Below are 24,379 nucleotides of genomic sequence, written 5' to 3' on the forward strand. Positions count from 1 at the left end.
TAATATGTATTTTCTCTTTTTTCCCCATTTTTCTTTCAGCCAGTCCTCTCTGGACTCAGTGACAACCACATCTTCCCACATGGTTTGCAGCCAGCACCGGCTTTCAGCTCAGTTTGTTTTTAATTTCTGTGGTTATGTTTCCTGGCATTTAATTAGACCTTTCATAGTCAGCATCCCCACACTTACATGTAACTCTGACACATGTTGCATATAAGGCTATCATCTGTGGAGCTGGAATTGCATCATTATACTGCAACTAGTTTTCTTCCTGCTAAAGAGTTTAGATGGTGGTTGAATGTCAAAACTGCCAGATCCATGCAAAATGGCTTGGGTGCACACGTGATGTAACAGTAATGGGTTTTGAATCCTCTGCCAGCAAAATTAGGCAGAAATTAGGCCCTGGTTTCATAAGGGTCACTGTGGAGGTTATAATGTGTGAATCCTTTGTGCAAAATCTAACAACAGAATGGTTTGTATATGTGTGGAAGTGGCTCTGTGAGTAAGATCTCAGGAGCAACAGAAAATAACATTCGAGGGAAAAGAGAGAAAGAATCCGCTCAGCCTTACCCCCTTTTCTCTATCAACAAATGCACACACACATTGAATGTCTAACACATTTTGAATTCATGACCAAAGGTTCGGGAAGAGTGATTCACATATTCCCCACAGAAGTTCACACTTTAACACAGCTCACCAAACCTATTTCACCCAGTGGTCGGAAAACCAATCATGTCCAACAACTATTCAAACTTTTCAGCCATCTGTTGGAGGTCCCAGAGTCCCCTCCCTTCACTGCCATATGCATAGCATCTTTTCAAAATAAAGTCACAAAAAGTTAGGAGAAGAGCATGTTTGATGTTAACTTGACTACGTACATGAATATCGACACTAACGACTCACGTGACTTCAATGTTTACTTATAGTTTTGCATGGGAAACGAACATTGGTCTCCTGGGTGAAAGTCCTTTGTTTGCATTACTCGACGCCTTGGCAGTAAGAAGAAAAGAAAAGAGGGGCGGGGTGAGGCCAGTGACAGCCGGCCGGGCCGGGCCGGGCCGGGCCGGGCCGGGCGCCGGGAGGCGAAGACCGTTTGCCCGCCGTTGTTAGGCCAGTCTTCAGACCACTTGCACCGGGGCTCGGTCTTCAGACGCTTGGCGTCGCCGTCAGGCCGTCGGTAACAGCCTCCTTCGCGCCGGCTGCGGTCTTCTCTGAGTCGGGTTGTTTGTGAATGCAGCCCAGACACTCGGATCTTAACTGTACTGGTCTTACAGAAATATTGTAATATGTCAAACACAACATACTGTTACAGTTAAGATGTTTGGATGTGGTCAGAAATGTTCTGAACACATTCATATCAGTTAGTATTTTGAAAACCGGACGTTGGGTCCCGTGACTCCTTCCGCCCATTTGAATATTTTTCACGAAAGATTCTGCACTTGATGTGACCTCAGAGATCCGAGTGTCTGCTGATGATCGCAGTGGTTTACTGCACTAAATGGAGTTTATCACACACTTTGGGCTGCATTCACAAACAACCCGACTCGGAAGACCGGAGCCGGCGCGAAGGAGGCTGTTACCGACGGCCTGACGGCGGCGGCCAAGCGTCTGAAGACCGAGCCCCGGTGCAAGCAGTCTGAAGACTGGCCTAACAACTCTCGGGCTCCCGGTGCGGCAGGCGCCCGGCCCGACCGGCTGTCACTGGCCTCACCCCGCCCCTCTTTTCTTTTTTCTCCGCAGAGTTTAAAAATTAAAATATGCTTAAATAAAGCAAGAAAACAATTACACAAACACACGATTATAAACGTATTTGTAATACGTCAAACACAAACATAAAAACAATAAAACAAAAAATACGTGTATAATCAACATACGTGTTTAATCAACCTATATGTGTATAATCAACGTATGTGTAATACGTCAAACACAAACATAATCAGGGAGGAGATACGTTTCTGATCAAACGTAATTGGGAATGCGTATTAGTTCTGGGGGAACGTAATTTTTTGGTGACAGGGTTGTCAGGTGTCAGGTAGGAAACATTTTGGTTCCGGAACCACAACGTTGATTAACTTAATTTAAATTGCGGAAATACAGTAAAGCCTTGTGGGAAGAGTTCTATCGGCTCAGAAAAAATGAAACTTACCGTTAAGTTTATGTAATTACATAAACCCCGTAACCTTGCCATAACTTCCGCGCGGGGGCCGTAATGTTTCACTAGATCGTTAATGAGTACACTTTACAAAGTCAGATTTAAATAAAAGACACCTCAGTGTAATCCCATGAGCGTGTAGGAGTCTAATAAAGCATTAATAATCATAGTGTGTAGTAAATTAGTATCTGAAAAGTCCCAATGCGGCCTGACTGTTTTTTTTCCTACTCCCTTCAACGTTTTCGACTGCGCTGTCAAACGTCTTAAGCGGAAGCTTCTGTACCCAGCATGCCCCAATCCGACCATGTTTTGGCATAAAGGTTATAACCTTTCCATTTTTTATCCGAACGACAGTTTTTTGACTGAAATTCCGTTCTAACATGCCAATGCTTTGTTTTATTGTGATTTTTCTACAACTCCGTAGGTTGTTGTTTAGGCCTTGAAGCATGCATCTGGAAAAACCCGGCGGCCGCTCGAGGAGACATTTTTGGGGAATCTTCCTAAATTATGCTCAGATCATGCTACATGTACATAGTTATGATCAAAATATGGTATAAAGGTTGTTTTTTTTTACATATATATATATATATATATATATATATATATATATATATATACTTTTTATTCCCAAGAAAATTCTGGAAAAAATGTATATAAATTCATATAAAATAACACAAGTATTAGAACTTATTTGGTCTTGCTCTGGCTACAGTAGCTCGCGTCATCTCAGTGTATAGTTGGGTGGCAGTCATACAATATGGGAAAAGCATTTTTCATTCAATAAATGTGTTTAACTCTTGCAGATGCTTCATGACTCATGTTTGTGCTGCCTGAGGCGAATTGCAACTTTCCTTTGTCTTTATATGCAAAAGCGTTCCCCTCAAATTCTTCTTGCATTCACTATGAAGAAACCTTGAAGCCTAAATAAATCTTTCTATAGCAATTCATCTGAGTCTGGCCTGCATCTCATGAGTCATAAGTAAAGCTGATTTAATGGGCAAAGTCAAGTGAGGATTGTAGCTTTGACCTGGATTAACAATTGTGAGTCTATTTCACGGCGGGAAAGAAGGATGTATGACATTTGAAGAAGAAAAATGCATAGTTTGAAATCCTTCTACTATGGCTTCAAGAAAAGATCAAAAATGCACACGCTGTAAACACATTTCTCTCTATAACTCTCTTATTCTTGCCCCTCTCTGTGTCTCTCATACACAAGCATGGCACAGCCTATGAGTCAATTAACTGTGTGTGTGTGTGTGTGTGTGTGTGTGTGTGTTTCTGCTTGGTAGTTGGTGTCTGTGTGGCTGTGTTTTCTGAAAACCTGAGTGTGTTTATGAGTCTGTTATATGTTAAATATCATAGTTCTGTGTCTGCCCACATATTTTGTGTATTCTGTATGTTCCGGTGGATGTCTCTGCATATGTGTATGGATTCCCCCATTGCTTCCTATTGTCCTTCTTCTCGTGATCCATTGGGAGTGTAAGAAGGAGCAGACCTAGAAACTCAAGGACCCTCTTTATTCTCGGTAAGAAGAAACTTGTATTATATCTACATGCTCTAATAAACTCCTCTGAACCTCTAGTATTACTATATGTGAAGGTATGTTATCCAGGTTATCCCATGTGGCAACCCAGGGGACTTGGAGGCAAGATTCAGCAATAAAACAGAAAACTCAGACACAGTAATACTTTAACAAAAAGTGTCCTTTAATAAATAGGCTTAGGGAAAAGGGAGGTAGGGTCAAACTCAACAAAAGATTCCTCCCGGTCGGGTCTTTGGTCTTCGGTCTCACAAGGCGCTTCCTTTGCTCTGTGTGGCAGATCAGAGGAGAGCGGTGAATACATGGGTTTACCTCATGTCCGTTGCGGCTCCTCTTCAGAGGTTCAGGGGATCCTCTTAGCCTCCTGTCCAGTATGTCTTCCTTCCTTTGCTGCTTTCCAGCTCTGAGAAGAACAGAAGAATTAGTTGATGGGCTGCAGGTGCGCCCAATGCCATGTGCCAATTGGCTGCAGCGCCTGCACTGGGAAGTGTACTCCCTTGATCACCTCCCCCAACCTGAGCTTGTGGATCCACCCCCTTTGCTCCGCCTTCCCCCCTGGTTTGCCACACCACGTCCTTAGAAACAATGAATCCAATTTAGCCTTTATATGACTTATAGCAAGAGACAAATACCAACAGTTAATACATCCTTCACGCACATATTTAATTAAATTTGAGAACGAAATGCAGAGCAACCTACTCGGTTCTTTTCAAGTCCAACACTTTATCACAAATAGATTACAATGATTAGATTTCTTATATGTCATGTTCCTGAGTATGTTTTTCTTTCACTCATTGATACACATTCTTTCGATACGCATTCGTAATGAACTAAAGCAGGACTCATTGTACCAACAAGTTTCAGTGTTGTGAAGTATAAGAAAAAATACATTCTTGTTTTCTCACTGGTGGTTTAAAGGGTGCTATATTTTCCACTTAAAGCAAAAACAGGTTTAAGCGACAGCATTGACCATTTATACAACTATCTTTGCTTTGTTCTTAAAAAGCTTTCCAGATCATGCGGCATGGGATGTAACAAGTTAAATCAATGGTAGTCAATCTTGCGACGCTACACATACTACACTGCTACACTATATACATCTAATTATACTATGTAGAAATAACTCCGTTATGTACAGTCTATTCATTTCATAGAAAATTGATTCCCAACAGGTGGTCCTTCATTGTGCTAAAGAGGATTTTACATAACTCAGCAGGAAGTTCTGGAGTTGAAACAGTTCAACCTGATTCCCAGTATGATGTGGTTTTCCTCCCCCTAAAATAATGCTTGAAAACCACACTCCCATTGTGGGACCGACGGATTAATTCAATCACCTTACAATCCCATTGTTTCTGCCAGCCAGTCAACGAAGCATTGCCAGTCTCTCTGTGCCAGTGTTGGCTCAACATACAAGCACACTGCATGTACAGTGTGTGTGTGTGTGTGTGTGTGTGTGTGTGTGTGTGTGTGTGTGTGTGTGTGTGTGTGTGTGTGTGTGTGTGTGTGTGTGTGTGTGTGTGTGAGTGTGTCCTGCACCTGTTCACATCCATTTGCATACACTTGCATGTCTTTGCGTCCGTCTGTGTGCACGAGTGTGAGTGAAAGCCATCTCATCCTGTTATCCCAAGATTTCCCATTCATGACACTGTGCTTGGTTTTCCTCCTCTTTTTAAAAGTGTGGCAGTATTGCTTGGTCAGTCAGCCTGTGTGCAGTCCATCAGTCATTTTGTTCCAGAGGGAAATACCGTAACAACTGGATTATCATAAAATATGGCATACAAATGTGTTTAAATAAAGTTTAAATGCTAGTGACCTTAGTGACTTTTCATCTTCAACTACCAGCAAGTCAAAACTTCCACTTGATCAACACTTGAAGGTGGACCAAACTGCAGAACACCCCTTGACTTCACCATTAGCATGATATTAGGCTAAATTCCCAGCTGTATGTGCAAACTTCAGGATACGTAAAGAATTAGGATGTCTCCTTTGGATGTTTATGACCCAATGACCTCCCCTCCAGCTCCAACCACATGGCAAACTGACAGTTTTTACTCATTATATCTATTGTAAATACAGATTTTGATGAGAAAATGCATGCCTCTCACAGAAGGGACTGTTTTAATATTGTAAATTAAACTATCTTGAGCTTATTGAACGAAAAGGCAGCTAAAAACATAAGCATTAAAAAAAAAAATATAAGACTTATTTTTGGATGTAGCTTTATAGCGTGATTACAAATGTGAATTGGATTTCGAAGGAGGTTTTCTTAATGTTGCCGGCCCAGACTCTGTCTCTCCCTCCACCACGAAGCACTGTGCTGACCGGCTGTCTCCGGTGTTCATAGACATTTTCAACACCTCACTGGAGACATGCCCCAAGCCATTTTGCTTCAAGGCCTCTACTATCATCCTCGTCCCCAAAAAATTCAATGATCACAGGACTTAATGACTACAGGATCGTCGCCTTGAATTCTGTGGTTATGAAGTCTTTTGAGCGCCTTGACCTGTTCCACCTCAAAATCCTCACCGACTCACTCCTGCACCCGCTGCAGTTTGCGAATGGGAAAACCGTAGGATCATAACAAAAGGTACGTTTGCAGAAGCATTTAGTCAGGGGATATTATGTTTGCAAGTTCCTTAGCTAACTACAGTGATTTGCTAATACATAGTTCACATTAGCTCACTAATGGCTAACAGACATCATAAGTTTAGTTATCAACTGCACCCCTGGTACAGGGTGCTAAAATAACCCCTTGACATGCAAAAATATAATGTTTATAGTTAACTAAAGGCATTTTGTGAGCAGGCCCTTGGTATGTGGGCGTCTGCACTCCGTCTCTGTGCTGGTTTGCTCCACCTCTACACTGTAGCTCCACCCCTTTTCAGAACTCAAGAACCGCCGAGGGGCTTGAAGGTGAGGGGGTCCGATCATCACTGCTTGCAGTTTTTATATATATCTGTGTTTTTCTGTCTCTTTATCTTCTCTTCTCTCCCCTCTCTTCCCCCTCTCTCTCTCCATTTCTATCCAATGAGGGAAACAGAGCTGATGTCTCCTCACTCTTTGTCCTTCTGTCTGTCTTTATGTGTGTTGCTACACATCTTTTACCAATGTCAAAAATAGACCTGTTCACTCCTGTTCCCCCCTCCTCCTCTTTTTTTTCTTTTTTTTGTCTTGCCCCCGCTTGCCTCTTTCTACCTCTCTGTCTTTCATAGATGTCAGAGTAACATTTGTGTGCTCTGAATATGAAGTAGAAGTGATGTTTTGAAGCAGAACTGTCTGTCTAACCGTCTGAATACAGACCGAGACCTATTGATTTCTGGTTTACGAAGGGATCAGAAGCTAATCTGTATGGCACGCACACAGAAATGCACACACACACACACACGCGCACACACACACAAACTGCATGCTCCCACTCAGTAACAAATGTTTTCCCCATTACAGTAAGTACGTTTTCATGTGCAAATGAACAATAACAACAAGCTTTCATGGAGAATCATGAGTTTTACATTGAAGGAATTTGGGCATGCACAAAAACAAACACACACACACACACAGTTCACTCATAAGAGTGGTGAAAAGTGTGGACTAAGGACATCATGACTGCATATTTAGGCATACATACTCTCACACACACACAATTTAAATGTGTAAAAATGTGCGCACAGTACTGGAGCCTCATGCTTTACACACACACACACACACACACACACACACACACACACACACACACACACACACACACACACACGCAAAATCAAGAGGATCCTATTAATTGTCTATTAATCATTTTCCAAACAAAGCAATTTGGGAAGCTCCCATGCTAGTCCCTCACAGACTGACACTCTTCATAACAACGTGCTCCACTTTTATTAATTTCTCAACTCCTCCTTTTATTTATTCAGTTCATCCGTCTATTCTGCCTTTTGTCAGGTGGAAATTCAGATGTAAGAACGGAGCAATCTAAACTAGCTCAAACCCACATCGTTAACTTAAACAAACGTCTAACCCCAAGGTTTTCCAGAAGACTGTGATCATGCTTGGTCTTTCAACTGGAATTGAAGGTTGATGTAATAACAGAGTTTGGCACGTAATAATTAGATTACAGTAAACCTTTGAAAGAAGAGGATTAATTGTGGTGATCTGTGGGATGATTTCTGAAACTAACGCAGAGAACATGGGAATAATAGGATATAAGAGGAATTCTTGAAGCGTTGCATCTTCTGTCATGATGATTTGTGATGAAATTTGGAGGAAATAATGTCCCAAATGGAGCCAAACTGTTTCCTGAACTAACAGATTCATCTGTCTAATGCTAAGGCTGCTGTCAGAGTGGAAATTGTTTTCTTTCAAGACTCAACTTTTCTTCGTTAGTATTCCTCAAAAACTGGCTCAGCATCATCAGTTAGGTCACTAACTCATTTAAATGGGTGACAAAATTATTCTGAAGGTATTTGTGTCAGACAACTTTATTTTTAACGTTCTTTTCATAAACAGGCTTGTCACCATTTTTTTTTTGCACAGAACAAAGGATTATAAATGCAGGTTTGCATGAGGAGACAAGATAGATAGGACAAGAAATAGAACAAAACCCATACAAAAAAGGGATGGCAGGCTTTTGTTGGCAGGTTTTTAGTTCGCATAGTGATGTATGAAGGAAGTGTTTGTTTTCGTATTCTTTGCAATTCCATAAAATACATTGCACAGAATCAGCTTGGGAAAGTAATTATAGCCAACAGCCAATAAATGCCAGTAAATTTGACTGCGGTTGTAAAGCTTTGTCTACCCCTTCTATACATCAGCTATGGAGGTTGTCTTAACGCACAAAATGAGTTTGGCTGCTAGAATAATGGAGGTGACTGATGAAGTTTGGGATGCACAAACCACCATGGAAAAAATCCAAAAGAGGATTTGTGTTCTGCCTGGAACACAATCGAGTAGGGAGTTTATGCCGTTGCATAAATAGACACAGCAGCATATACATGCTAGTACAGTAGTTTACTCTCCACAATGAAAAAGTTTGAACCTTGTTTTGAACCTTGAAAACTAAGTGGTGAGTCACACAAACTAACTATATCACTATATTAAGAAAAACATTTCCAAAAATACTAAGACATATAGGGAAATATTTACTTTATTTAAGTATTTCATATTTACTACTGTTTTGTTAAATATGAAGATATAATTAGCAGCTGGTTAGCTTAGCTTAGCATAAAGCTAAGACAGGTAACCTTGCGGTAACAACAAGACCACAAGACAACAATATGTTGCTCAAATCAACTGGTAGGAGGAAGATTATTTTTACCTCTGGACAGAGCCAGACGGTCTCCCCTGTTTACAGTCTTTATGCTAAGCTAAGCTAACTGGCTTCTGGCTGTGTCTTCATTTTCACCTGACAAACATGAGAGTGCTATCAATCTTCTCATCAAACTCTTGCCAAGAAAGCAAATATGTGTAATGTCTAAGTAAAATGAATCAATTATGTTAAACTGAAATACATTCAAGAGTGACCTTGCAATAATGAGACAAAAAAACGTTGATCTGTTGGCGGAATTAGGAAAAATTAAATCTGCCCAGCGTCTTATTTTCAGACCCAGCCCTGAGTCAGTGCATTGAATTGTGCTTACTTTACTAAAAGTATTTATTCAACAGTGAATTACATCAGTGTTTGTACACATGACATACTGAGCTTATTCTTGGGGTCTTCTTGTATACTTGACAGGAGTTTGGATTTAGAAAAGTAAGCCACACATCACAGTCATTTACTGCAAAAACACAGTGGTGTACTCTTATTGTACTATGATTTATTGTGGCCTCATTCTTGGCAGTATTTTTTTTCTTTCGAAAACGATTCATGCTTGTGTTTTGTAGCTGTCAGAGAGGCAGCACCAGAGGGTTTGAAGTGACGGGCCACATACCCTGTAAGAGAAAATGAACACTGAACTCTTACATCAAGGCTCTGATTTGGTGTGCCACAAGTTCCCCAGATGCTTCAATGAAATCCCCTGATGCCAAACGACTGCCCTGTCCCAGTTAAGTCTTCCTTATTTAGTCAGAAATCGGTCTTTGTTGTTCAGTGACCATAGTTTATGCTTCACATTTGTATCATTGTGTTAGGAATATTTGGATACCGTCATGCCTTCTTCACACAGGGTTGCCAGCTTTCTGACTTTGGTATTTTTTGTGAATTGGCGCTCTCATCAGGCAGTCGTCTTTCATCTCAATATTTGTTATCATTCTATAGGTGAAATGTTACTTAGATCAAATAAGCATTAAAGCTCTGGCGTATTTCCAATTATAATTTCTTAATCGGCTTATTTCATGAATCTCATCTCTTGCTTGGCTTGTTCATTTGGCACCAGCTGGATAATATTTATTTTGATTTCATTCTATTTCATGTCAAATGCTATAACGTGGAATTCAGTTGATGCACAAGAGGTTGACTCTATGGAATATCATGATATACCAGGAAATTGCTACCTTGAATACAAATCACTCATACCTAGAAAGGCAATGCATTCACTTATCATCAATACATACTCAGACCACAACACAGTTAAGCCTAAACGTATCTTTATCCAAGAAACACTTTTTACAGTTTATGATTATACTGTATGTGTTTAGACTGCTACATTTTATACATTTAAATATAAAGCCAGTGTCTGTGTGTTTGGAAGAATCCGTTTTTAGAAGATGGTTTTGAGTGCAGGGTTTTATTTTGCAGGACATTTCTGGAGTTTTGACTAAAAACGGTTATAGTTTTGTGTTATGAGTATTGAGTAATTGAGATATAGTTTCAGTAAGCATGCGGAGAAAAATGTAAACCTGTACTTGAAGGTGCTTAATACATCTCAAAGTTTCTTATTTTCAGGGGATTTTACACAAAAGAAAACATGCTCATTAATATTATATTCAAAACCATTAGATCCCCCTAACTGCAGTGCCCCTTGAAGAGCAGTCAAGGATGATGAAGTAATTACATGTTTTCCATTTGATTGTTGTCTCTTGTTTGTCCTTCAGAGTTGAGGTTAAAATTGTTTTTAGAAACGTACGGGGCAGGTAGGTAAAGTGTGACTGTCTTATTGTTTCTGTTATTCCTTTGCAGGAATAGATTAAGCCAGAGAATGAGACAGAGTGTGATGTAGAAAAGAGAGGAAAGTTGAGATGGAGGTTATCCATGGTTGTAGATATAATGGTCCTTATTGTAAAGTCAATGTTTCGATCTCCCTCAACAGCCATTTTATGCAAGAGTTATCCCCTGTGTCCTTAAACAAGACACTGCATCCTGCTTGCTCGCTGTTACTGTCACCATAATGCAGCTACATGCTTTCAACGTAAGACGGACAAAGATGGACAGAAATGACAAGTTGCCAATAACACAGCTGGCCAGCTTCAATATTGAAAGTTAGACCTGTTCAACAACACAATCTGGCACGGAGAGAAAGTATTTAGCTTGGAGCTCAAGGGGAATGCACATACTGTCGAGTCCACTCATCATGACTGGCAACATGGCCAAATAATATCAACAAACAAGATCCTGCAGTTGCATGATTCAGGAGGGAGGATCCTCCAATCAGGACAAAACCAAGCTTTTGTTGGTAACATCAAAGAAACATCTTGGACTCTGTGATGAAAGGATTTTGATTAGAACCCAGAAAGCCAGGCCGACACTAATCCCACAGTCAGGAAAGAGACTGGTGCTGCCTTCTCCAACTTAACCAGAGAATTAGACTCTCAGCTTTGTTTGTATGGCTTTATTTTGAAAAAGCTTTTCAACTTTCAAGGAGTTGATCCCACAGGTTTGTTTACTTGAAATGTTACAACATGAAATTCGTTGTTGTCAAAACAACAAAAAGTACAACGGTTGTATTATTTATCAATTTAAGTCGGTGTGTTCATGTGAAAATCCCCAGTTAGTTGGTTGTATCCTCACTCTTGGGGGGAGCCAGTTAGCTCAGCCTCAGGCCAGACAGCGTTTTTAAGGTAGACAGCCCATCAAGGTGAGTGACAGATGTGTGGGAGGAAGTGGATTGTATACTTCCTGCCCTGAGACGAGACTGTTTAAATGTTTCCACAACCTATTCAACAAATAAGAACACTGATATTTGAGGATGCTAAGTTACATTCAGTTATGGTACTTTTGAACATTCATTGCTAACATTTATACTGGGACCAAAAACAATGGATTAAAGACACTCCACCAAGTAGAATTTAACTGACAAAGAATCACCACTAATAATTAATTAATAATTTCACACTTTAATCAATGACTTGGAAAAACATCCAATGCCATCTGATTTTTTTTTAAGATGCTATAATCACAGTATTACGGTCAGGTTGCCTACATGTAGCCACACCTTTGCTTTTTGTTATGATACATGAAGTGCACACACTTTGTTGCAGAGTAACACAAGTTTAATTTATTGGAAGGCTGTCTCTTGTTTTCGGGTTAGTGTGCAAAATGCATAATTTTCAACTCTCAACTGAAATGGTCACCAATATACCTGAAAATCTATTTTTGACATCACCTGCAAGCAGATGAGGAGAGAGAGTATGAGGGGTTGGTGCATTTCCAAAACCTTTTGGGGGAGCATGCTAACCGGCAATCAGTCTGAAATCAATATAAGTGGAAATATGCTACAATATTATCGTAATGTAATAATGACAACTTGGTCGAAGTAACAGCACATTCTTCTTGCAAACAGATATTTTAAATCATAGGCTATAAAATGCACCCTTTCTCCATTCAATACGCTGAAGCAAACTTTAACATTAATGAGCATTACTGAGTCAGTTTTCTGGCTTTATGACTCTTCTTTGCTTGTGCTATATTACATCAGGCTTTGCGCTTTATCTTTTTCCACTTAAAGTGACAATGAAAGAAACAATTAGAGGAATAAAGAGAGAAACAAAGAGAAATAAACAAACTAAGAGATGAAAGAAACAAACTGACACATACAAACAGGAGCTTGCCAGTTAGTATTTATACAAACAAAGAAAACAGATGTTTCATGGCCTAATCATTCTTATGCACTGATTAGAAATATTCATTATATATGTGGAGATCGTGACATTATTTGACAGTCACGGCTGTCAAGAAGAATTGAGTTGAGTTAAATGCATAAGTGAGAGAGAATGAGACAAGGACGCGACAACGAGCTGAAAGAGAAATCTGAGACACAGTGACTCAGAGAAAAGACAAGAGTCAGCAGAGAGAAAGAGAGATGCAGAGATTGTTTCTCATTCATCCAATCCCGCAAACAACAGAGTTACAGACACCAAGACAGACGAGGGAGACGGGGAAAGAAGAAGAGAAAGCGAGGCAAAGCGAGGAGGATCTTGTTCGGCAGAGAGATCACAGCAATACAGATCTATTTACAGATTAGTAATGGTTCTGAGTGTGTGTGACAGTGTGTGTTCTGACTGTGTTCTGACTGTGTGTGTGTGGTGAGGAAGGAATTAACAGAACACACACACACACACACACACACACACCTTTGCCTGGTTATCCTTACATTCACTTTGCAATTTGTCGCGGATTGGCTTTAATAATGGTGTATTGCAGGCTTTTTTTCATTTTTATTTTAAGCATTTGAGGGATTACGCTGCATACATTGATTGCTGCATACATTGATTGCAATCACATGATCATCTAAAACAAGTAAATCGACAAAATGCAATGCATGAATGTGTTGTGGTGGTAAGTAAAAGAAAATCTATCCCATGAACCAATGAGTAACATTCTGCCTGAATGTCTCCTCAGCCTCTTCAATCTCAATCTGCTCCTTACATCTGGCATTTTAAAGGCCTCTTTATTCTCAAGAATAAGGGAATCGTTGTGCATCAGCCAACTTGGAGCACAAAAAATTCCCAAATAGCAATACAGGATCTTGAGTGATTAGGTCTAGAGCACACAGTTATAGCCCATTTAAAAGGGTTTTAACAAGGTGTAGCTACCATCATAGAAAACATCTGAGAATACCATTAGAAAAAGCAGAGGGAACTTGATGGCTCTTTCATGTAATGCATACAGCCAGGAGCTTGCCCAGCTCATCCTTTTGTTCATAATGTCCTCTCTTCTTAGGGATGCGGGTGTTTTCAATTCCTCAAAATGCTGGAGTTTGATCCATGATTTGCATAGAATAATGTTGGGCCATCACATACTCAGAGTTCTTGGTCTAAATAACAGTCGTATGTGATGCAAGACAAGCGCGTGTCACCAAGCACATGCTCAATGAACATTTCCATCTATTATGATGTTTGATTAAGAATTGCATTCACTCAACAATATGGGTTTTCAGTTTGTATTTGTCTCAGACAAAGGACTCCAAACTCTATACCCGCCGTCATACAGTCGTGAAATGATGAAGAAAGTTCAAATAGTTTAGTTTAGTTTAGTTTATTTACTTGATCCCCATTAGCTGACGCCTTACCGGCCGCTAATCTTCCTTGGGTCCACAGAAAGGACAAAATACATACAAAAACGTGCAAAACGTAGCGTGAAACAAACAGTTAAAAATAATACAAACAGAATAAAAATACAAATAAAAATAGTACAGTCAGATAACTAGTGCAGTTCAACCATAATTTATACAAGAAAATCAGATGACTAAAAAGCAAAGGAAAACGTCAAGTGATTGATATCCTGAGGTGCGCCTTTAATTGTTTTTTGAATGACAGATTATTACCAGTGTGAGTTATATTAGGAGGTAGTGAATTCCAAGCAGTAACTGCACAAAAAATAACTGTTTATTTGAGGAGGTTTGTTCTTGGGTTTGGAGGTATTAAGTGACCTGAGCTAGCGTTCCTTGTGAGATGGTTATGTCTATTAAATGTATACTGTAATTGATTGAAGAAATATTCAGGTGTCTGATTAAATACGACCTTCCTGAAAAACGTGAGGAGGCTATAGTGAAGTTGAGTTTCTACTGAGAACCATGACAGGCGAGAGTGCATATATGCTGTATTAGTTCTAATTGAACACTGGAGTGCTAATCTGGCAGCTTGGTTTTGAACGATTTGTAGTTTGTTTATGTCCTTCTTAGCAGCTACTGACCATATGAATGGATTAGACAAATAGACACATATAACAAGTATACCAAGAGTGATTATGTTGACTTATATGTTTCAGCATGTTTATGCTGTAAATCACACAAATAAATCTGTTTCTCTGACATGACAAAATAATAAATCTGCTGTCAGCGTTTGGAACATGACAGTAATCACCACAGGTGGACTAACATCGTTATTGCATTCAAAATGAATTCCCTACTTTCACGACAAAATGGATAAATAATTTTTCCACATGATAACATAATCAAACTGAGTGACTCGTTCAGTGACTTGAGAGAGCTCAGCTATGATATTACATTTTAATGATCTTTGGGGGGGATATTGAGTCTTTTTAAGAAGAAAAAACCCAGAAATGAGACACATATGCAGTAAAACAAAATAAAAACAAATGCTAAATATAGAGTTAGACAAAAAAAGGTATTTGAGGCTGCATCATCTCACCAGAGCCGTGTTGTGTGTTGTTCAGAGGGGACTTTCATTTAGCCTTCATCCTCTGCCTTGCTGCCTCCAGGGTGTGCAGCTGAGCCGGTCCCAGTTTGGTCGTCCTGTCTGCATCTCAAGACGTGGTGCTTCCTCTCAATCACAGTACAGAAGCGTTGAAACACCTCAAGAGGAACAAGCTCAGCCCTTTCTTTGTTGTCAGTCAGCACGCTTATGAGCTTTCCCAAGTCCCTATACTGCACAATTTCCACTCCTTCACCCTAAATGGTGACAGGTGTTTTTAGCCAACTTCCCTATATTTGCATTTCAGTGGCAAGATAAGTGGAACCATGAAGTAGCGACAGAAATAGCTTCAGGCTGCACTTTATAAATGAAAGAAAATCTATTCTACATGTATATCACATTTTAAAACACTTAGATCAAAGGAGATTGGAGAATTTATAGCACAAATCGGTTTACAGATTTATAATACACAAAGGGCTCAGCACTCGTGAGGATGTTGTAAAGATTGTAAAGACCCTCTGGGGCAAATTTGTGATTTCTTATATTGGGCGATGACTATGTAAATTGAACAAAATGACATGCTCACCTGATGAATCCAAGCAGCATGCGAAAGACTCGACAGGGACTGCAGTAAACCTCTCTTTGGAGTTTACTTAGGAGGACGTACACCATGCACAATGCAAGGGGTGAACAAAGAGCTGATTAATAAACAACAGCCAGGCAAAAGCTCCGTGGCTGCTAATGGACTCGATCTCCATGACCAACAGATCTCTTCAGATCTTTAACACGCCCTTTTGGTAGGTTACGTTTTCGCTTATGGCAACACCACTCTGATCACGCCCGTTCTCGTCAGATCTCGGAAGCTAAGCAGAGCTGGGCCTGGTTAGTACTTGGATGGGGGAATAGCAGGTGCCGTAAGTAGGAGGCGAATTGCGATGGAATATTGGAGGATTGATTGTATAATATAACGATTTTTTTTTTTAATCACGCCTGATCTCGGAAGCTAAACAGGGTTGGGCCTGGTCAATACGGATGGGAAACCATCTGGGAATACCAGGTGCTGTAAGCTTTTTTACCTCCATTTTAAAAAAGCACAGGCATATTTTCTCACTTCATATGTTTAGCATGAGGACAATGTGTACACTTGATAGTAGATGTAAGATATTGCATCCCCAAAAAGTTATTTCTCTTCTTATATTGCACCTGCAAAAGGAACCAGTATGACGAGAAAGTTCATTGAGTGAGATTTTCTCTGAAAATGAATTGAATGTGGCCGTCTATATAATTTCTACTTGGTTGTGTAGCTTTGTCAATGCAATGTTTAATAACAATAAAACAAGAACCTGACAGTGGCCAAATTGCTGAGTCAGTGTAAACATACTGTGCATTATACTGAAAACAGGCAAAGATTATCAAGTCTACAAGAGATAAAAAGTTCCTTGACAAAGTGCTGACTTTTAAGTGGAAGACTATATGGGAACTCTGCAATTAGAGAACTTCAACCAATTAAATCTGCAGCCAGGATCAAGGTACTATATGCTTTAATCTGCCGCAGCGCTCTATCTAGCAGCTGTCTGACATATGAAGACCGTGAGAAGTTTATTTAATTGTTAATATTGTTATCTATCAACTGGGTGGGAGTGGGGTGAGTGACTGAGGCGGTCACTCTCCTCCCATCGCTGCTCGGCAAGATAAGAGCTGAAAAACCACAAATGTGTTAGAAAACACCCCGATTCACCCTCAGCTTCAAGGTCTCTCAGTATTTTCAGTTCTCTGTTTCTTCAGTTAGTAAAATACACCCTTACAATATACAAGAACGTCAGTGCGTGATCATGTCTTTTAGTGATAAGAAGCTGACGGAGAACAAGAGTCTAAAAGGGAGCCAAAAGAAGCAAAAGAAGGAAGATGCCTGGAAACCAGAAGGACCCAGGGATCCATTTGCTATGGTTTGTGTGTTCCTCAGAGTGTGAGTGCATACGTGCAGGGATGTACGTATGCTTGTCTGTGTTTGTTGCAATGTGAATGCTCATAAACTTGCCCGTGGATGTTCCGCATGCCACATGAAACAGGTAAATGTTAAAATTATCGATTTTGGCTGATCAACTTGAGTTATGCTGCTGTGTGATGGTCAGACATCAAACATCTTGGGAGAGATGATAGTAACGTGTCCTTGTCCTGCCCTAGCTGGACGCTCTTCCGGAGATGAAGCAGCAGGAGATCCAGAGAGCCCTCCACCTCTTCTCCTTGGGCCCAAGTCTGCCAAAGACGCTGCAGCAGGCCATAACACACACTTACCATTTCTGGGACACACAGCCTGTCCCCAGACTGGGTAAGACGTTATTTGTTGAAATAGTCTAAAAACTAAATTTGCTCAAACTTATACCGAAGCAAATGTTTGACATTTTTGGAAGATACCCTTTTTGCTTTCAACAGGAGATTAGATGAGAAGACCGATACCATTCGTTCGTTAAATATCAGGCCATGGCCAGCAGACGCTTAGCTTAGCTTAGCGTAAACAGCTGGATTGGCTCAGTCCAACGGTTAAACAATGTCTACCAGCATCTCTAAAGCTCATTAATTAACACATTATTTATTGTTTATTTAATCAGTACAAAAACACTCAAGTGTACTCGTCAAATATGTTTGGTTAAATAAACAACTCTAGAGGAGTACCTGTTGCGCTGGTCTCCGATGCCGAGGGGCATGCACCATTTGAGGAGTTGGGAGTGAAAATATGTGGATTTTGTTGTAATGGGATATAATGTACAGGATTATTTCATAGCCACCAGCAGTTTCCGGGCAAACCCGGAGAGACTTCAGGAAGTTACTGGTATCAAGAAGACATAGTTACCCACTGTAAAAGGACAAATTGACATTTTTACACTTTGGTTTTCTACAAGTCATGACATATTTAGTGCGCTTTAGAGGCGCTGGGAGGTGGATTGTGTTACCTTGGACAGGCTCGCTGCTTGTGAGTGGTATGAATCTTCTCATCTAACTCTCTTGCAGAAAGCCTGCATGCATATTTACCAAAATGCTAAAATATTCCTTTACATATAAAAAAAAATGTGCTACTCACTGAGCATAAAGTCAACACTATTGCAAATCCTTCCTTTGATCATTTGGAAATCTTCATTGTTTACATCAAACCACTTCTATCATTTTATTGGCACGCTCCTACGTTTTACAGCTAGATCTGTGGGCAGACGTGTGATCATATTCCCCCTGGTTGTGCACGTTTGTATGGCACCTGTGGGTATACGCTGGCAGAGAACATGACACAAAAAATAGATGCTCATCAAAACGTTGCTACGGATACCTTTAACTCCACTGGTGATTACAGCCTCTATGCCACTTCACTAATTTCATGGATTTTAACTCAATATAGATGCACTTGTCAGTTGCATAGACATTATTGTCCAAATCCCATTTAATCTATGCTTATAAATGGTTAGAAGAAGAAAAATACCTAAAACCTATTTAGTATTGTCCTTATTACAGATAATTAATTTAAAAAAAAAACATTACCAGAAGTCCAGAAGTAATTTACTATAATTACAACATTGAGAATGAAGTTCCCTCATGTGTCTTTATATTTGTGTCCTCAGGTGACAGTTGTGTGACTCATGGCCCAATAGCAGAGGGTGAAGCTAGTCTCCGTAATGAGCCCTACTCCCTACCTTCAGGTTTCTCATGGGACACTCTGGACCTGAGCAGCCCAACTGTGGTAAGTCATTACTGTAAGTTACTCTTTAGTTAGAAACTATATCATTTTCGGAGGTAAGGACCAGTACTTTTATTTGCATGAATCTAAAGATAAATTGAATCACATCCAGGCAAATTCACCATGTTTTACATCTTATCGTTGCAGTTGAGAGAGCTTTGCACTCTGCTCAATGAGAACTACATGGAAGAGGATGACAACACTATGAGAAGTGAGTTCTTGCCGGAGTATCTGCAATGGTAAGCTTCAAGCATGCGTATTTAGTCCCTTTAGTTTTCTTGATTTTTGTATCAGTAAAATGTATTGAAAACATGTTCACCTCACTGCAACACATGAATTTAAGCCTCTGAGTTGCACTAAAGGAATGATGGCATTGAGAGTCTAAAAAGGGTAACATAATTTTTTCCTGTCAACTTTCCAGCCTGACCCTCCGACAAACCGTTAATCAGTTACAAGCCGGCTACTCTAATCGCCTCACTTCACTTTGCTGCCTTTTTGCTTTGTGATCTGCATAAACGGTATACTTCAGGGAACAAAACCTTTAAAAAATGTACTTAGATATGAATAATTAACAATAGCATTCCAGGAACTGACACAGGTCTTTGGCCTTGAGGTTAAAGAAAGCTGCTGTATTTATTCAGCTGAGTCATCTCATGCTTAATACTTTTATCAAAATGTTTCCTTAATCAAAGTTCATTGAACTACCCCTGCATGTATTCACAGACCAATATTACAGACAATGCCCCTCTCTTCCTCTTAAGGGCTTTACAACCTCCTAACTGTCTGTCCCAGTGGAACTGTGGTGTGCGAGTACACACCAATAACAAGTTAGTCGGCTTCATTGCCGCTCTTCCTGCAGATGTCCGTGTGTATGAGACGTGAGTAGCTCATAAATGTATCCAAAGATGTGTGTTTGTATGATATCTGATGAGGTATATTAGCATTCAGAGCACTTGCCGACCAAACTGTAGCAATTTTACTTTCAAGTGTCAAACCAAATGCTCAAAACGTGCTCTCCTGCAGGGAGAAGCGGATGCCACAGGTCAAATTCCTGTGTGTTCATAAGAAGCTGCGCCTCAAGCGGGTGACTCCAGTTCTGATCCGAGAGCTCACCAGACGGGTCAACCAGCAGGGCCTCTACCAGGCTGTCTACACAGCTGGCATCGTGCTGCCCACACCACTAAGCTCCTGCAGGTATAGTAGACAGGGTTGATTAACATTTGATCTAAAGGCAAAGTGAAGACACAATTAGCACTTTAATGACCCTGAAAAATCTCAATACGTTTCCTCCTGTATAATGAGGGATGGGTTTTGACTTGCACAAAATGTTCTGCCATAGTCACAAGAGTTCTGTTTTTGTCTTTGCTTTGTTTACTTGTTTGAAGCAGCAGATGCATTTGTAGGAAGGTGAGAAAAGTGCCAGGTCCCAGTGAATCAAATCTGATCTAACCACACCCACACAGTCCTGGTGAAGCAGATTAGTCGAGTTTTTAAGTGTGAAACCCAAAGTCTTACTCGGTATTAATGGCTAATTTAGTAAAGAATGTGTCATGTTATGGAGAAATACATATCCAGGGTCTTTAACACATTCATATTGAAATAAAACATGGAACTTCTTCATCTGTTTATGGGTGTCACTCTCGTTCCTCTAATGAGCAAACATGCAGTCTTTGTTTTCAGAACAGTTCTTATGCAAGCAACATTCCACCTTCAGTGTCCCTACCAAATAAACAAACTCAACATTGTAGGTACTGGATTCGCCCTCTTAATCCCCGGAAGCTGACCGAAGTGAGCTACCCGGGCCTGAGACAGAACATGAACCTGCAGAGAGCGCTCAAGTTCTACCGTCTGCCTGAGGTTAGTTTGTGCTGCCACCTAGAGGCTAAAACCCATTAGTGCCATTACAGTCTGACATTGACCTGACATCAGAGTCTTCAACTCACTGACCAAAAGGGTGCATACAAAATATGTAAAGATGCAGGCAACTCTGAAGCTTACTGAAAGTGTGTTTTCCTCCTCTTTTTCCCAGGTGACAAAGACTCCAGGTCTGCGCCCTCTGACTAAAGAAGATGTGGTTGGGGTCCACGCACTACTGCAGGCAAACCTCCGCAGGTTTCACCTCAGCTCCATGTTGTCTTTGCAGGAAGTAGAGCACTGGCTGTTACCCAGAGAGAGTGTGATTGACACCTATGTAGTAGAGGTCTGGCGCCTTACAATTTGTTGATGTTAATTCAAATTTAAAATGTTTTATGTACAGTTTAAGCTCATTTTGCTGGAGTAGTTAAGAGTGTATTCCCCTTCTCACACGCAGGGTGATGCTGGCACACTGACAGACGTGGTGAGTTTCTACAGCGTCTCCTCCAGGGTGCTGAATCACCCAGTCCACACTGGCCTGAGAGCAGCTCATCTCCTTTACGTGGCCGGGACCACCGACCCAGTCGACTTGATGGAGGACACACTGGTCATGGCTAAATCTGTAAGTGCGTCAAAAAATCTAAACAATTAATACATGCACAAGGCTTTTGAATTAAACCTACATACACACAAAAAAATGAAGGTGCACTCAAAAAAATGACGCTTTCAACTAACTTAATAAAATCATGGAAAGGATTTCCACATGATCAAACTGCTTTCTTTAAGCTAGAAGCAATTATGTTGGTTCAATATAACTCACTCGAGTCGGATCAACTTAATTAGGGTTAGTCAAATCTAATTTACTTGTGCCGGATTAAATAAAATAATTTGAGTTGATTCAACTTAATTGATTAATATTTGTTTGGGCCATCTGGAACCGAAAATGGTTCTTCAGAGTGATGCCATAGAATAACCATTTCTGGTTCCACAAAGAACCTTTCAAACCAGGGTTCTTTTAAGAACCATTTCCTTAAATAGTCATTCAAAGAACCTATAATGGTGCCTCAAAGAACCTTATAAAAATGGTTCTTTAAGGCATCATTTCTGGTTCTTTGACCTAAAGAAAAAAAGGTTCAATAAAGAACCCTCTTCAAATGGTTCTTAAGCTAAATAATGGTTCTTTGAGTAGCCAATTTATAGAAAACATGATTTTTTTTTTACTCTTAAACAGCATAACAATGGAATCAGAGTTTCCACTATTTTCTCAACATCATTTTCCAGGATCTTTTCCACAGAAATTCTGGCAGTTAAATAATCAACGTACTCAAAATTAGTGTTATAAAGTGTTATGTTATATGTATCTTTTTTATGTGTATATTTGATAACAAAATAAATGCTCCCTTTCCTCACTGACAGAAAGGGTTTGACGTCTTCTCTGCTCTCGACATGATGGATAACAAGAGTTTCCTGGAAAACCTCAAGTTCAGCATCATGGACAAGAGTCTACATTACTATCTGTACAACTGGATGTGTCCTAATATGAGCCCAGACAAGGTACAGAATACTGAAATATCTCCTCCTGCCAAGACATGTCACTTGTTATTCTGTAATTTCAAAGCCCAAAGTCATCCACAGCATTCCTCTCTGCTGAAAAAATACAATCCAGATCTGAAGTTCATCATCGAAAAGTAGAATGAAACTCTTTACTATTAATGTCTCCTCATGCACATACCTTTGTCATTACGGCTTTATCGAGGGCCTATACTATACATTGGATCATTCTAATGACACATTGAAACATGGGTCATTCAAGCAGTTAATTTAAGTGCAACAAGGGGGTAAACTAAATCACATTTCTAGAATGACCTTGTCAAAAACCGAAACAAATCTTTGAAAACTGTTTTTATGTGCCCAGATTCATCATATACATTTTCATTTATTGCCACACAATAAAGCTGGTGGAAATTATGTCATTATAGCAGAAAAAAATCGCTCTGACATTAGCAGCAAATTGTGAACTTGCCTAAAACAGTAACACTTTGGGTAAAATGCAGAAATGCAAAGTGCAGCAGTGCTGAATATGGTTGTGTTCTTAATGTCACACATGTAACACATACAGGCTCAGTAGAGATGATTGATGTGTTTGACAGCTGCCAGCAGTAACGGCTGTATGTCTTACAGGTGGGCTTGGTGTTCCCCAACTAACCAACTAACCGAAGAAGTGGTGGAGTGGTGAAGAAGGAAAGACCATGGTTGGCAGCACAGTGGGCATCAAACATCATCACCAGCAGCATGCATCGAGATTAAAAAAAGACAATCTGTATACCGGCTCACTCACAAATCAAGGAAAAATAATAAAGACAGAATTTCATTTGTAAATACATTCATCATCTGAATGTCAGTTATTTTATTCAGCGTTTCTGCGACAGGAAATGATTGTTTCTGACATGATGGAGAACTGAGTGTACGTGTGTGTGTGTGTGTGTGTGTGTGTGTGTGTGTGTGTGTGTGTGTGTGTGTGTGTGTGTGTGTGTGTGTGTGTGTGTGTGTGTGTGTGTGTGAGTGTACGTGTGAGCGTTGGTCTTTGGGTATTTCAACAGGAAATTTGTACATATCTCTGGTGACATTAGATGGATTATCTAATGCATAGGGACATTGTTTTCACAGCAGCAAGTTGCTGTTGAGTCAAATATTTATTCAAGCATCATACATTAAATTGAAGCCACAACATCTCTGAGATGGGGATCGGGAAACCTTGGCACTTAAATGTTAATCAATCACATAAATACTAGAGTCGAGAAGCCCGACTAGAAGCTCTGTGAGGCTGTAAGGAGACACCGTGGTGCTGTGAGCTGCATGCTCACATCAGCAATATTCAACTAGCATCATATGGACCATTGTCATCATCTTAGCTAATTAGCGCATTAAACAAAACGTACAGCTGAGGCTGCTTAATTCTGCCACATGTGAGTAAAGATGTTGATTACTTTATATAAATCCCAGTTGTTTCCCTAGTATTGGCAAACCCAACTCACAAGATCTAATGCTCATGTCCACCCCGAACCCTGAAACCTCAGAGATTTAACGCCATATGATTAACATTGGTTTGCTAAAGAACTCCAAATTACTTATGACAAACATCACAGAAAATTGATCCAAAAAAAGGTAGACTACCATGACCAAGGTATTGTTTATATCTGTAAGATTACGTGTGTGTTCTAGATGTCAGAAAAACAGATATGGTTTATTGCCAAGTACATGTAACAATATTTGAAATCAATTATCAACAATGGGGGAAGAAGACTTCAGATCCTTTGCTTATAGTTAAACGTAGCAGGAGCAGGAGGAAACCCCCCCAGCCTAAGCCCCCAATGTCCTTAAATCGTAAAAACGCCACTGTTTTGGACCACACAAATGCCCTGATAACTAGCTATACAACGACAAGGTGCATACAATATCTAACTATAAACAGCAGGGGGCACTGCAGCATTAACATTACAACGAGCATTGTATTGCGAGCAACTATTTGGGAGCGCAGATGCAGACGTCACCTGCTTTGCATTGTATTGTTGAATGCATAAGAAAAACATTAACA

The 24,379-nt window shown here is 40.1% G+C and overlaps 1 protein-coding gene across 1 annotated transcript; it reads left to right on the forward strand.

Annotated features, from left to right (window-relative positions):
• Nucleotides 1–17,038: 17,038 nt before the first annotated feature.
• LOC306753479 (glycylpeptide N-tetradecanoyltransferase 2-like) lies at nt 17,039–23,087 on the forward strand (the record flags this gene model as incomplete). Its single annotated transcript, XM_079237344.1, has 11 exons — nt 17,039–17,152; nt 17,391–17,535; nt 18,815–18,933; nt 19,078–19,169; nt 19,692–19,808; nt 19,954–20,124; nt 20,679–20,787; nt 20,960–21,130; nt 21,242–21,406; nt 22,201–22,338; nt 22,966–23,087. The coding sequence occupies 11 exons, from the start codon at nt 17,039–17,041 to the stop codon at nt 22,987–22,989; spliced, it is 1,365 nt and encodes a 454-aa protein (XP_079093470.1). The 3' UTR covers nt 22,990–23,087.
• Nucleotides 23,088–24,379: the final 1,292 nt, after the last annotated feature.

Source organism: Taurulus bubalis (assembly GCF_910589615.1).
Source record: "Taurulus bubalis genome assembly, chromosome: 2".
NCBI lineage: Eukaryota > Metazoa > Chordata > Actinopteri > Perciformes > Cottidae > Taurulus > Taurulus bubalis.